The 15569-nt window shown below is 44.7% G+C and overlaps 1 protein-coding gene and 1 pseudogene across 1 annotated transcript; one reads left to right on the top strand and one right to left on the bottom strand.

Annotated features, from left to right (window-relative positions):
• The first annotated feature begins 1544 nt into the window (after window positions 1–1544).
• LOC136531237 (S-adenosyl-L-methionine-dependent uroporphyrinogen III methyltransferase, chloroplastic-like) lies at window positions 1545–9307 on the top strand. Its single transcript, XM_066523914.1, has 6 exons — window positions 1545–2117; window positions 2390–2461; window positions 7625–7630; window positions 8821–8890; window positions 8984–9053; window positions 9301–9307. The coding sequence occupies exons 1-6, from the start codon at window positions 1545–1547 to the stop codon at window positions 9305–9307; spliced, it is 798 nt and encodes a 265-aa protein (XP_066380011.1).
• A 1827-nt stretch (window positions 9308–11134) lies between these two features.
• Window positions 11135–13453, bottom strand: LOC136531232 (cytochrome P450 CYP72A616-like; annotated as a pseudogene).
• Between the last annotated feature and the right edge of the window lie 2116 nt (window positions 13454–15569).

Below are 15569 nucleotides of genomic sequence, written 5' to 3' on the forward strand. Positions count from 1 at the left end.
TGTTGAATGAATGTGTATGTCGGTGTGGTCATTTGTTATGTGAAATTCTGTATGCTCATGTATTCTGTGTATTATACGCTCAGTTCATTGTTTTGGTGAATCCAGGCTATCGGCGTCAATTGAACACACGCCGAGTGTGGGCACCTCGGCGTTTAGTCAATTAACGCCGACCCATGGTACATACTGGAATCCTTTGCCGCGAAGCGACGAGGTGCCCAAGCTCGGCGTTCCGTAAATTGACGCCGAGTCGTTAATCTCGGTGTGGGTTGACTCAGCGCCGAGGTTCGGCCCAGACCTGGCGCGGGTTGTGGGAATCCAAACCCTAGGGTTGGCGTGGGCCGAATCAACGCCATGGGGTTGGCGTGGGCCGAATCAACGCCATGGTCTTCTATCTCGGCGTCGTCAGACTTGATGCCGAGCCTATAAATCATAAAAAAGAAAGAATAAAGTATTAAACTAAACCTTTGGTATAGGTTGAAATCCTATTTGCATGATTCAAATGAAAAATCTTTCTCAACAATTTCTCTTCTACTAACATGAGTTATACTAATAAGAGTAGACATGCTATATTTATGTTTGTTGGTCTTATTAAGTGAATGAGAACATGTGTCATCAACCAAACCTTGCAACCTTGCCCAAATGACTCTAGATGAACTCTATAACAAAAGTCACAAAGGATTCATATTGAGCAAAGGTCAAGAAAATGCCTCAATCGGTCAAAAACTCTAAATTGAGCTTTACCGTGATGCTATTTTGACCGGTGTTGACCAATTGCTTACAATGCTTTTATGGAGTTGCACCTTAAATAAAAGTTGAAGTTTGAGTGGAGTACAACAAACTTTGTTTTTGGGCCAAGAGCTAGATAAGCTTGTAAAAAAGTCAAAACGAGCCCTAAAGTTGGAATCCATGACTGTTTTGGGGAGCTCAAAATTTGGCTAAGTCTGGATGACTGAATTTAGGATTTCAGTTTTCATGTACCCCACTTTGGAGCCTTGTATCTCTCCAACCAGACCGAATAAGACTTTGAATCTTAAAGAAAAGTTGTAGTACTCATATAGATCTACAACTTTTGTTACTACATTTTGTGCCAGAACTAAACAGATCAGGAGATACGAAAGGACAAAAATTTATGTTCAGTCACGTTTTTGGGGTAGAATTGAGTTTTGAATCTCATTGAACAGGTAGCTCGGCGTGGTGAGACTACACGCCGAGGTTCGGCCTCTGGCGTTGGCTGACACGACGCCGACGTAGTGGGCCCCATGCGCCACCGTGTCGCCGTCGACCGGGGTCGTCCATGACGTGGCAAGACCTCAGCGTCGTGTCAGTCGACGCCGACCCTCATACCTCGGCGTCATGTCCTAAGACGCCTAAAAACGGTCTATTTTCATAAAACGTTTTGGCAGTGGTCTTTTTCTAAAAAATGTTTTAAAAAAGGACCAAAATACAAAAATAACACTCAGCTAGTCCTGGTCAGCTTCCTGCCTTCCTCCCTATAAAATGCGCACCACCAGCGGCGACGAAGCCATCCGCTGCCCCGTATCACCATGGCTCTCGCCGTCCGCACGCCCTGCTTCCAGCCTCGACCAGCCTCCATTTCTGCGCTCGCAACACCCACCTCGACCTCCCTCGCCGCCGCGAACGCGAGGCCCCACGCCTGCGTTGGCGCCGCCGTCCGCGCCTCGCCCTTCACCGAGGCCACCTCCTCCTCACGCTACCGCCACGTCGCCTGGTCCTACGCCACCGATGGCTCCTCCAACTCAGCATCCCCGTCCTCCGATGCTGCCGCAAATGCTGCCGCTGCTGCGGCAGCGGGCCGCCAGGACAACGAGATCGCGCTGCAGCTGCCGGAGCTATGGACGCTCCTGGACGCGCTGAGGGCGTCCAGGGAGAGGGGCGCCGAGGGGCGAGATAGCGGCGGCGGACCCGGGAGGGTGGCACTGGTGGGTACAGGGCCCAGGGACCCCGAGCTACTCATGTTCAAGGCGGTCCAGGCCATCAAGGCGGCGGACCTGGTGCTCTACGATAGGCTGGTGTCTAATGACGTGTTGGACTTGGTCAGGGAGGGCGCCAGGCTGCTCTATGTCGGCAAGACAGCGGCATACCACGACCGCACGCAGGTGGGAACACTATCCTTTCGTTTCGATTTGGATCAATTGAGGTTTACACGCGATTGGAAATGCTAATTGGGCGGGCATTCCGCAATAACGATTTCAAGTACTTTTTCTTAAGAACATGTCAGACAACTTCCATGAAGAAAAACAGAGCTTGCCATATGTCTGTATGGGAAAAAAAATAACAGAGAATTGAAGCGACCTCGGTTTAGGACTTTGTACTTTTCCTTCCCCTTGTTGGTAATTTGTATGTTTGATGACTGTTTGATGCAATGTAGGAGGAGACTCACGAGCTGTTGCTAAGCTTTGCGGAGGCTGGTGCCAATGTTGTGCGCTTGAAAGGTGGCGATGCTAGATTGATCTCCACCAGTTGGTCCAATGGCTAATTGGGCCCTTGATCCATGTCCTGATCGGGGTGCTTAGCCGTTATCCTGGCTGATGGCCCCCCATCGTGTAGTGCTATAAAAGGGACGGTGGGGGCCGGGGCAAAAGGGACGTGGTTCGCTGTAGCCGCCAGCGCCCCACCGATGTCCTAACCCTAGACCGATCGTAAGGGCACGCTGTGAGCGACAGAAAGCACCATCACCTTCACCGCCGTCACCAGACCGGGCGCACACTGTTGCTACTTTGTCGCCGGCGCCATGGTCGTGACTGGAGACTCGAGATGAGGTACAACATCAACAAGCTCTTTTTGCCTAAGTCAAGTTCTACCCGCTAGATCTATACCTAGATGATACTATTAGTTCTATCAATGGTATCAGAGCCAGGTTCTAAGTGTGTAGATCTAGACAGGGGTAGAAAAGTCTAAAGAAATTAGAAGGAGTTGACAGATTCCCAAACCCTAACCCTAGATTACCACCGTTGACCATCGCCTCGATGCCGCGTGGGAAGTGCACCCCGAGCCGCCGTGGGAGCAAGAAGAATCCACCTAACCCTAACCCTAAAGCAGGGGAACGGACGGAGAAGGGGAGGAAGAACCTACCTGGTCTCCTTACCGCCATCACCACCGCCGTCACGTGCGAAGAGATCCGCCATTGCGTGGGCCCCAAAGGGCACCACCGCAGTGCCGCTCGACGCCCAAAGGGCACCACCGCGGTGCCGCTCAATGACGTCGCGCGTGGCTCTGGCCACACACGTACGCCGACAAGGGGTGCCATGGCGGCGCCATCTCCTTCGTCGCGCCCATCCTAGAGTAGTCTATGTGCAGCGCGGCGAAGAGAGAGAAGTAGAGGAAAGAATGAGCTCTAGGGTTTCGGGGAGCCGTGCACACGCGATCAGGGCGTCGTCGCTAGACCGCTTGACGGCGGCGCGCTTACCTTATGGTGGGCGCGCGCACCAGCGAGGGGACCGGCGGCGGCACCGCCATCTCCGACTACCATGTTGCTGGGTGAGAAAGGAGAGATAGTCAGCCGGCGCGAAAGAATAGAATGAAATTAGGGTTTGGGGAGATTCGCCGATCGGGGGTTTTCTCTTGCCGAGATTCACGTCCTGCCGTTCGATCGAGATCAACAGCCGAGACTGCTCGGGCTGACATTTGGCCTAGGTGGGGTAGCAGATTCCTAGCCCAGGCCCAGGTTGCGGCCTAGGCACGGAGGAGCGGGCCCACTCGATGGGGAAGCAGGCCGCTGGGCCGCGTTTTCGTCGATGGGCCGCGCGTGCAAACGCGCAATAGTGATGGCCGGGTTGTATGCACAGTAAAGATTATGAAATGTTTTATTATTTTCAGAAGCAAATTTTGATGATTTTTGTCCAGTTTAAATCTCTATCAAAATTTGAAGCAACAAGACAATTTTTTTGGAGAGTAGATGAGTATAGTAAAATGCTTTTGAAAAGTAGATAAATTATATTTTTTATGTTTCCACTGCAAAGTTTAATGTTGATTATCTTCTAATTAAATTCAAACCAATGGAAGAATTTAATTTGAAGAGTTGTTACATTTAGTAAATTATTATTATGTTTATCCTTTAATTAAATTAGAATCAACGGGAAAATTTAAATTAGAGGAGTAGTCCGATTTGTTTATGTTAAATTATGGTATTATTATTTTCTGACCAACGTTGATGATAGCAATATTATAATGAGTTTAAGTTTGAAGTTTAAATCTCTGATAAATTTTATACCAACATGGTCAATTTTCAGAGAGTAGATAAAAACCAAGAAATGCTCCTGAACAAATAGAATATATTTTATTATTGTGTTTCTGCAGTAATGATGTTGATTATCTTCTAATTCAATTCGAATCAATGGGAGAATTTAATTTTGAAGAGTACTTGTATGTCTTTTAAGTTAATTTATGAGTTTTATATATTAATTCTATTTTTTGTCCAACGGTGATGTAGAATTGATGCAGAAGCACCTGTATGTTTTTATTTGACGAGATCACTCGGCTGCATGTCAATGGGCTACAATGATGGGGTATGTGAATGAAAAGGCTTGAGTTAAGCCAGTTCAGGACTGTTTACTAATTTTTTGATTAGATTAGAACTAATGGGAAGATTTAATTGAAAAATAAAGTATAAGTGAATGTTTTAGTCGTAATGAATAAGTTTTCGTTACAGCAAATTGTATATAGATGTATCCCGCATGGGAGAAGTTTGGCATAGTACTTATGCTAGTCAATCCTACATGGCGGGAGGAAGTTTTATGATGAATCATATTTTTTTGGTATCCCACGTAGCGAGAGAAGTTTGGGTAGTTCTTATGCTATCCTAATATTGACCATGGCGCAAATAGAAATGCACCGTCATGGTTAAAACTAATCAAAAGACAAGGAAAAGATGCAAGCGTGACTTGCAAAAGTACAGTTAATAAAAGACCTCTTTGAGTTCTTGAAGTGAAATAAGAAAAGTGTACTCCTAAATGGATCAAGAAATAACTTTGTTTACATAACATAATCATGTGAATAAAGTAAGTTATAAGTATCTCCTCGTTCACAGGTTTTCTGAATAGTTCTCAAAATTATGGCAGTAAAGTTCATGCCATATTTCGAGGGGGAGAATATTAAGATCAATTAAGAAAAATACTCTTTATTAAGAGTGAGATAAAGATCAATTAAGAAAGATACTCTTCATTAAGAGTGAGATAAAGATTAATTAAGATGAATATGACCGTTGGAGGAGTACAACGGTCACAACAATGATACCCCTAAGCAGAGAAATAGCTAAATTCCTGGACCTTTTAAAGGTCCAACGGAAGATGGCGTAGTTAGCCTCAAAGATGTTAAGGTGGTACTTAAAGCGTCATATGAGGTTTTAACAGATTAAACCCAAAATAAGATATTTGAAGATACACTAGAAAAGATGTGAAGATCTGGGAGAGCATGGTATATAGAGGTATGTAGAGACCTAAGACTTCAAGAGAAGAGGGACTGCGTGCCCACTCCAGTGACTCAGGAGCAACAAGTTTCTCAATACCTATTAATGTTGTATGACTAATACAACACCTGTTTTTTGCTCTTCGAAGAAGATGAATAATATAAACAAAGATCTTGTAATACAGGAGCCTATAGAATCAATTGCCTCTTGGCAATGAAGAGCAACAACAGCCCCACATGAAAGTGCCAGTAGTTGTGGTCCCAGAAGGTCTCAAAGAATTAGTAAACTAGTTTTTCTAATGACTATAAAGTCTATGTTAGTAAAGAAATTCAAATAGAGGGTGATCCCATCTCATTTGAAGAAGCCATGAGAAGTGTTTACTCGTTTGAATGGTAGGAAGCTATCGAAGTTGAAATAAACTCGATGAAAATCAACGATGTTTGGGACTTAGAAGAAATTCCTAATAGAGCCAAAACAGTAGGCTGTGAAATGGTCCACAAGACAAAATGTGAATCCAAAAGGAATATGAAAAGATATAAAGCATGACTTGTAGCAAAAGGACTTTACACAAAGAGAATGAATAGATTACGATGAGAGTTTTCTCTCCAGTCTCATGCAAAGATTTTTTTAGAATCATAATGGTGTTATTGGCACATTACGATTTAGAGTTACATCAAATGGATGTAAAGACGACATTCCTCAACGGGGATTTATATGAAAACGTTTACATGGCACAACTCAAAGGTTTGTCGTGGAAAAAAAGAATGTACAGGATGTCGTCTGTAGAAATCCATTTATGGGTTAAAACAAGTCTCTAGACAGTAGTATTTGAAGTTGATGAAACAATGAGAAAGTTTTGGATTTAAAGAAAATGAGAAGGACAATAACATTTATGCGAAGTTCAAGAATAGAAAATTCATTTTTCACATCCTGTGTATAGATGACATTCTACTCACTAGTAGTGATGTTAATCTGCCATTGGAGAAGAAGTTCTTGTCCTCAAGTTTCAATATAAATGATCTTGGTGAAGTAGAAATTCACCGAGATAGAAGAAAAGGGGTATTAGGACTATCGCAAAGTCATACTTAGAAAAAATTCTAAAGAAATAAAGTATGCATGTGAGTAAACCAACGCCTACTCCTATAATCAAGGGTAATAGATTTGGAAACTTTAAGTGTTCCTGGAACCGATATGAGATCGATCAAATGAACATGGTTCCATATGCTTCAGCTGTTGAAAGCTTAATGAATGTATAAGTAAGAACTTACACTGACGTAGTTTATGTATCCGAGATATTTTGATAGAAGTCCAGTCTAGATATAGATCACTAGAATTGAGTTGAGAATGTCTTGCAATTTTGTAGAGTATTATGGGCCTCGTGCTGAGTAAGAAAGAACAAGTACTCTCAAATAGTTGTGGGTATAAAATGTTAAGTCTTGACGAGATGTGTAGTGAAATCTACAGTAGTTGCTAACACTCGCAGTTAAAGTATTATTGTGGAAAAGCTCTAAAGAAACAGTTGTGGTGTCATCAATGACTGCATACCATAGTATAGCTTGTCACGAGGCCTCAGAACACGCAAAAGTGGTTAAGGAAATATGTACCCGGATTTAACAATAGTAGTCAACAATAATAACCATTTAAAGTAGTTAACTCCTAAGACAACAAGTCAAGTGTGCTGCCAAACACATTAACATTAAGTTATATGTTGTAAAGGAGAAAATCCAGAATCATTTTGAAAAGCATTGAGCATATAAGTACCAAGCAAGTATTTACGGATCCGCTTACCAAAGGCTAACCACCCAGTGCGTTCAGAGAACACACAGTCGATATGGGTTTACGGGAAAGCATATGATTTCTCGATACTAAGCGCCTAGTTGAGAATCTGTTTCAAAACAGAGAGGTGAATTGTAGCTGTTTAATCTAATGGCAACTACCATGATAATGAGCCAGCGCTCTATGCACTAATTTGTGATGGAATGGGAAAAAAGATAAAGTAAGTTAAGTTTAAGTCATAAGGTGAGATCAAGGGGGAGAATGTTAGATTGATCTCAACCAGTTGGCCAACGGCTAATTGGGCCCTTGATCCGCGCACTGATCGGGGGCGTCCAGCCGTTATCCTGGCTGATGGGCCCCCGTCGCGCAGCGCTATAAAAAGGACGGTGGGGGCCGGGGCACAAGGGACGAGGTTCGCTGCAGCCGCTAGCGCCCCACCGATGTCCTAACCTTAGACCGATCGTGAGGGCGCGCTGTGAGCGACGGAAAGCGCCATTGTCTTCACCACCGTCACCAGACCGGACCCGCACTGCTGCTACTTCGTCGCCGGCGCCATGGCCACGACTAAAGACTCGAGATGAGGTACAGCATCAACAAACTCTTTTTGCCTAAGTCAAGTTCTATCAGCTAGATCTATGCCTAGATACTTTTAGTTCTATCAGGCGATCCTCAGGTAATTTGCTCTTGCTTTCAAATCTACTTAGCACCTGAGGATTATTGTTTTTTTTTTACGAACTGGAGGGGAAAATATATTAAACCAAAAGAGTCAGGAAACAAAGTGATTTACAAGAGAGCAGAACAGAAGGAGCACCTGAGGATTATTGTGGCACTTCCATTTGTTAACCAAGCTCAAACGATAAAATCGGACTGAAAATTTTTGCTAGTGGTAGTGTCATCAAACATTGAGGACTAACTTTTTAAAATGACGATCCATTCTGGGTGCGGCTTAAGTCATTTTCAAGTGATGGATGCATAGAACTGATTAGTACTGTTATGACCAATACGTCATGGTTGTCACATCTGACTCATCAAAGCAGCAGATCATAAATAAAAGAACAAAAAGTAAACCCTCCGTGTTTTCCTTTGATACATGTGGTTCTTGTACTTGGAAGGAGACAATATTGCTAGGATGGAAAAAGATCAATCATTTTTAAGTTGTGTTTGCACAGCAGTGTAGAAGATCAATCATGTCCTTATTTAATCTTTTCAGTTGTCATTGCAGAAATACTTCTCAATTCTAAGTGTTATAGCCTTGCATTAACTGAGAAAAACAATGCCACTTAATTATGCCCTGTACTTCTTTGTTTTATCTGTATAGTGCCAAGTACTGATTCTAAAATTTTCTATTTTTTCATTCATTTTTCCTCAAAAGAATTCCTATTCTTATTGGTTATTTGGTTATACCGTCTCATGTAAATTCCATGTGGACGTACCATTTTAGGGATCCCAGAGCCACAGGGGTGCAGTTGTACCTTTTCTAATAAAAAATAGAGGCAAAGAAAAGTAGCGCCAACATTGCGATTTTTATCACTGTGAGCATAGACTGTTTCCCTCCACATATAACTCTCTGGAATTGCACTTCTATATGCGAGCAATAAATTTGCTTGTATTCCTTTCAGGTTTATGGAAGGGGTGGAGAAGAGATGGATTTCTTACAGCAGCAGGAAATCAAAGTTGAAGTTATCCCAGGTATGATAATCCTATTGCACTAGCTTGGATACTTTGCATTGTTGGTTGGTAGCAGTTATGAAATACTTGGATCTAAATTGCAAAATTGTGCAGGAATTACTTCTGCTTTGGGAATTGCAGCAGGACTAGGCATTCCGCTAACCCATCGAGGTGTTGCTACCAGGTATATGCTTAGCCTTTTGTAATTTTATTCTAAGTAGTAACTACTTTTGCGCGAAAGGATTTCCCCTTTATATGTAAATGTTTGTTTCTAAATGACTTTTCCACAAGCTTCACCATTTCCTATCAGTTTTTTGTTTAGGGTCTGCAATACTCCCTCAAATGCAACAATTAGCATGCCTACTGTCAGTGTTTCGGGCCAGGGGTCCTCAACCAACTAGTGAATTTATCCTGCGTGTTCCCAATTTCAGATGGTGATGCAAAGAGACATAAGGTTTATACTGGTTCAGGCAATCGATGCCCTACGTCCAGTCTGAGAGATTGATCTTGTATTCCTTGCACCGAGGTGCTTGTAGTAGGGAGTTACAAGCTGGGTGAGAGAGAGAGCTAGTCCCAGGTCTCGACGAGGTGTCGTGTGGGCCGCTTAAGACGTTGCTCTCAGGCGGCTGGGATGAGTATGTGTGTGTATTCTTCTCTGTCCGTCCCCTTAAAATGACCCAAGTCCTCTCCTTTTATAGCCTGAAGGGAGGACAAGGATGGTACATGTGCTAACTATACGGTGTCGTGTGAACAGAGGCGGCGTGTCCAGGCCCTGTAGCCTGTTCCTGTGGCGGCGCGGTCGTCGAAGCGGTCCGTCCTTGGAGCGCTAGGGCGATGTGCTGGTCACATCTGTCCCAGTGCATCATGGGAGCTCCTGGGTTGCCTCGGAGCAGGTGTGGCGGCCGGGGTGCGGATCGCCATGGATCGACTGTGGGCGAGGCCAAGGCTCGGTCGGTGCCGAGGCTGCACCGCAGTAGGGGGTCTCGGCGGACACGAACCCCGAGATAGCCGAGACCTTGGTGCACAGTGCCGAGGCCCCGAGAGGGCGGCTGATCTGGTGCGCTGGCTTGGAGGTGGTGATGACCCGGGCCAAGTTGTTCGTGCAATGTCGTTTTCGAGGTGGGGATCGTGGGGCACAATGTAGTGTGGGCGTAACTTAAAATGTATAAATATATCAAAGAATATTTTCCATAAATTATGTGCCATAGATATTAATATGATCTTAAATATTTTATTAATATCATTTGTATATGATTATATGAGTCATTAACGGAATATTTTTTTATTAATACCACCGCTAGAGTGTGTTAGCAATCACTAAAAACGCTATTTAAGCACCTTGATTTTTTTCGATTAGGCAAAAGGTTTATGCATCTTTGTATTAAGATAGACAAAAAAAATTAATACAACACGCCTTAGCGGCGTCCTAGGGGGTCAGAATAGTTTTACATGGACGCTCAGACCCTCCCTAGTACATTGAAAGTTATACTGTTACATTAGACACTGATCATCCTAAATTACAGCGCCGACGAGGAGACCTATGGCCGGGCCCCCGGGCGGCGGCGGCGCTACTTGCGCGCAAAGACATCACCGTTCGGTGGGAACAACTCACGAAGCGCCTGCATATTATCAGGGTCACCGCTGAAGATTTCTTCGTACGTCTTCATGGCCGACTTGGATGGAGAGCACATCCCACTTGTTAGTCCTAGGCGCTTCAAGACAATGTGCTCACCTCGCTTAACGCCGGGATATGTGACATGCTCTGTGCCGTTATCTACTTGCTTCTCTTAGGGAGTGCGAGCGGTGCACATCCATCGTGGACCGTATCAACTCCGGGCAATTCCAGGAGTGGCGGCTGCCTTGCCTTTATGACTCGCTCAATGAAGCGCTTGAGGCGTCAGTCGGTAGAGGACGTCTGAGGGGATGGAGTGCGGTTGACGGCGTCCGTGGTAGCCACGACCATCATGTCTCCCGGGGTGGCAGCCCCGACCAGCGCTAGATCAGAGCACGCCTCGGCATCCATGACGTCGGGTTATCCCCGTGGCGGTGTGACCTGTGGTGGCCCCTGCACAAGCGATGGAGAACGAGTGTCCACCAGCGATGCATCCACTTCCCAAGAAGCGGCCGCCGGAGCAATCGAGCACCTAGGCGTTGGTGCTCCCGCTGGGGTGCTCATGACTAACGAGGCGGCGAGCTCCTTCAACGTTGGATCGACCCACACAGGAAACCCCTCGCACACAAACAGCTCCAACACCAGCGTATAAGTTTATTTAAACGCCTTGATCACATAAAAGCATTATTTAATATGTTTTACATTTATATAATCGTATAAGTTTACAGCCATACGACCGACCCCTTCCAAGATCACCAGCTAAGCACTAGTTCTATGGTTCGCTGGCCATTTAATAAAAAAACATTAGAGTTTCTTAAGCTTAATCTGCGCCCCATACTGTGGCTGCAGAGTGGAGACCGCGCACGGTGCATGCGTGTAAGACGGTGAGAGCTCGAACAAGAAGTGTTGCAGGATCATGGCTAAGCCCATCTTGGCCTCCAGTAACGCGAAGTTCTGACCAACACATATCCGCGGCCCCCAGCCGAACGGAAAGAACGCCGGCGCGTCCTTGGATGCCTTGGAGACGCCCTCCGCGAACCTCTCCGGCCTGAACTCGTCTGCGTCTTCTCCCCAAACTCCTGGGTTGTGGTGGATGCACACAATTGGCAACGAAAATACAACACCAGGTGGGTACCTGACCCCTCCAAGCTCTGTCTCCTGATACGTCTCCCGGCCAAGTAGCAGTATAGGCGGGTACAATCTCAGAACCTCATGTAATATCATTGTAACCTGGGACACAAAAAGGCATCAGCTGGAGCTTTGCAGATTTGTGACTGAAACGAGAAAAAAAATTCAGAATATTATGTCTTGGCATTTTTGGACTCACAGTTTTGAGCTGATTGATGCCCTCAGAGTCCGGTTGGTTCTTCCCAAAGATGCGAAGAACCTCCTCCCTCGCGCGATCCTGCCACTCAGGGTGCATGCTCAGAAGCACCATTGTCCATGTGAGCAGCACTGCGGTTGTCTCCATCCCTGCGAAGTAGAATAGCTTCAGCTCCCCGATTATGTCCTCTGTACTCATCATTGCCTTGGTGCTCCCACTTTCCCCGCTTTCTTTAGTGTTGGATTCCAGTAACAATCCTAGTAGGTCGTCGTTATCGAGTCCGTCCTTCATTGCCCTCTCCCTCTTTGAGATAATGCCTTTGAGAAGCGTCTCAACTTCACGCGCGTTTTCCTTCATCCTTTTATTTAGCTTTGTTGGTAGGAACCTATGTAAAGAAATCAACGTCTCATTTTCTGCTTTGAGAATTACTGAGGTTTACGTCAGATAGTAAATGGAGAATTTTTCAATTGAAGAAGCAATTGGGTGGATAGCGCCTGCTGATGCCATTTTTCTTCTGGTCAGTCTCGGCAGGTGCTGGTGTTTTTCAGTTGCTACACTACTAGCTGTTCTGACAGCTCCATGTAATTTGCACCAAATTTTAAAATAAATGAATATTCATGAGATGCGAGCTCACCTGTAGGCTGGGATATGCATCCTGTTTGCCATATTTACAGCATTTTGTGCCTGCTCCGATTGCAACTGGAAGATCCTTCTGCCTTCACTCAAGCTGCTCCCGAACGCCGCGCGGGAGATGACGTCGCCTGTGAGATTTTGGAACTCCGGCCACACATCTATCTCCTGCATACCCTCAGAGCCTACAGAGTTCTCCCATCTGCCTATCAGCTCACCGCAACATGCGGCGAAAGCTGGCAACATCCTCTGCCAAAAACAATGAATTCAATGTTTCAGTTGCAGCAGAGCAGAATATCGGACCTTAAATTTAAGTTTTATTAAGCATAGGCTTGGGTAATTTCAGGTGAATCAATCAGTATTGCAAAGAGTCCCATGATATTGCGACAGTGAACCAATATATATAGATCGAGGTTGTGTGTAAAGAAGTGACCTTGAGCTTTTCGAGATGGAAGGCGTGGTTGATAATCCTCCGGTGCGTGGCCCATTTCTCGCCTTGGTGGGTCGTCAGGCCGTTGGCCAGCAGCCTCTCGACCCAAAGAACAGACTTCTGCTTCCCAAATACGCCGTGCTTGTTTGCCAGGATCTCTCGCGTGAGTTTGGGGTCGTTCACGATCACTCTCGGCTCCGGCCCGTACCAGGTCACAGCGAGATTACCATGCTGCCTGGTGATGCTGTGGTCGAAGGGAAGCGCTCGAGGAGCAACGGCGTGCGAGGCCGCCAGGGGCATGGGTTCAGAGTAGGCCGCGGCGGCGAGGCGGAGGAACTCCTTCATGTCGCCGGAGGGGAAGCAGGTACGCCGTGCCAGGTAAGCCCTGCGACCGCAGGGCGCGGCCCAGCCTCCGCGGGCGGAGCCAGAACCGCTCCAGCGCCCGCCACGCACCCCACAGGCCCGCCACTGCCAGGGCCCCGAGCGCGCAGAGCAAGATCCATGGCGGCGCTGCGGGTGATGCACAAAGAATAATCGCCATGGCTGTTGCCTGTCTACTGATGACCTGCTCCGTGACCGGACCGTGATGATATACGTATATGTGTGGGACAGTCGGAGGAAAGACGTGGTGAAATAGCCGTGATGAGCCCGTGACCGCGCGCTTTGGACTTTTGGTTGGTTCCTCGACGCTTCCTCCACGAGTCTTCGTCATGGTTTCGCGCGTCACATCGCAGACGGAAAGAAGCACATAGACTTCCTCTCCGGATGGTTTAGCATTCTTTATAGTTGGAAGATTGGGCTTGCTAGGGCAATGTTCCAGGAGCACTCCGCGATTTTTTTTTATTTTTAAGCTTTTCTTAAAACAAATTCCAAATCTAACACCGTTCTTTTTATTTACAAATCTAATGGCCGCGCCTAAGTCCATAGCGTAGCTAAAACACACTGGGCGCGGCACGATCTGCCCTGTCGGACAACGATTTCCACGTGTAAATCCTTATCGCGCCATTCCCATAGAAAAATTGTATCTTTTTCATACGACTTTGGACGAAGATGATCTTGATATAAAAATTGTACCTCTCGATGAGATCTATAACTTTCTAGTTTTGAGTTTTTCCATTTAAGGTCGTTAAGATGTTCAAAAAAATTAAATAATATTTTAACAGTATATTAATCGCGTACAAGGACGTGTCGTCTTGGAAAAAATATATCTTTGTTATATGGAGTCCAATGGAGATACTTTCTATACAAAAATTGTAGCTCTCGATGAGATCTACAACTTTCTAGATTTTAGTTTTCCCATTTGAGGTCGGTAAAATGCTCAAAAAAATTAAATAAAATTTCAGCAATATATTAATCGCGTACAAAACGCTTGTCGCATTGGAAAAATCATCTCTCTGTTATACGGAGTCAAATGGAGATACTTTCTATATGAAAGTTGTAGCTCTAGATGGGATCTAGGAATCTATAGTTTTGAGTTTTTACATTTGAGATCACTAAGATGTTCAGAAAAAATAATATAAAGTTTCAGCATCATATTAATCACGTAAAAGCCCTTGTCGCCTTGAAAAAATCTTATCTTTTTGTACGGTGCTAAATGAAGATACTTTTTATATAAAAGTTGTAGCACTTGATTGGGTCTACAACTTTATAGTTTTGAGTTTTTTTTCGTTTGAGGTCATTATCTTTTGCGCGCGATGTAAGTGATTACTAGTCAAGAGTCGACTCGAAAGTTCAGAACGGATGAAGATGATTGGTTTAGGTATTATGGTGCTCATAGAAAAGAACTGTGCACCAACCGCATGCAATGGCCATGGTAGATAGCTTAGTGAACCACATACTAGTATTATCTCACTTACATTTTCGCCGTCGCTTCGCATAAAATTTTAATCCAAAGATGGTGAAAAAAAGTTACGTAATAGTACACATCGTTAATTGTAAAATTGGCGAGGTCTAATAAACTTAGAAATTAAACTATGACATATCATGTCATAAGAAAATTCAATAATAATTTGAATAAGTTATTCTTTAATAAAATTTATAAAAGTTTTATTGGCATCTGATGCTACTTTCATTCAAAAGAAAATTCAGTAATAATTTGAATAAGTTATTTAATAGAATTCATAAAAGGTTTCATTGGTGTCTGATGCCACTTCCACATGCTATTCGTTTTGTTTTTTGGTGGAATTGGCCAGACGGTTTGAAATTTTATTTTGAAGCCCTTTGAACCGTGGACTCCTAGCTTCTTATCTTTCTCTCTAGGATAAAACCCTCATGAGAAATACAAGAAGAAACCTTACTGGAAGAAAGAAAAAAATAGGTCTTTGCAGCCTCACCAAAAGAAAAAGTTCTTACAAATAAAAGGAAAATGCACCCATAGAGCCCTTGGAGCTGGATGGACCTCTAAGGCCCTGTTTGGCATGACTCTAACTCTGAGTGGAGCTGCTACACTCCAGAACTCCAGTTGGAGTCAGCTCTGGGTGGAGTTGGAGCTGTCTGATGAGGGTGTTTGGCTAGGAGGGTGTCTCCAGCTCCAGAAAAGATGAGTTTGAGGGTAGATTGTCATTCTTGCCCCTGGTTCGACTTGAACTACTTCTCACAAATATGTAATGAAAGTACATGCAGTGTAGTCCAAAATAATAATAAATTACATGTCATTTGCCTAGAACCGAAATTAAAAAATAAGTTCATAGTTCCAAAATAAGGT

The sequence above is a fragment of the Miscanthus floridulus genome, unplaced genomic scaffold (assembly GCF_019320115.1).
Source record: "Miscanthus floridulus cultivar M001 unplaced genomic scaffold, ASM1932011v1 fs_308_1, whole genome shotgun sequence".
NCBI lineage: Eukaryota > Viridiplantae > Streptophyta > Magnoliopsida > Poales > Poaceae > Miscanthus > Miscanthus floridulus.

Coding starts and splice junctions, on each gene's coding strand:
- LOC136531237 (XM_066523914.1), top strand. CDS start 1,545: ATGGCTCTCGCCGTCCGCACGCCCTGCTTCCAGCCTCGACCAGCCTCC. Junction 2,118..2,389: donor CATACCACGACCGCACGCAG/GTGGGAACACTA, acceptor GATGCAATGTAG/GAGGAGACTCACGAGCTGTT. Junction 8,891..8,983: donor CAAAGTTGAAGTTATCCCAG/GTATGATAATCC, acceptor AAAATTGTGCAG/GAATTACTTCTGCTTTGGGA.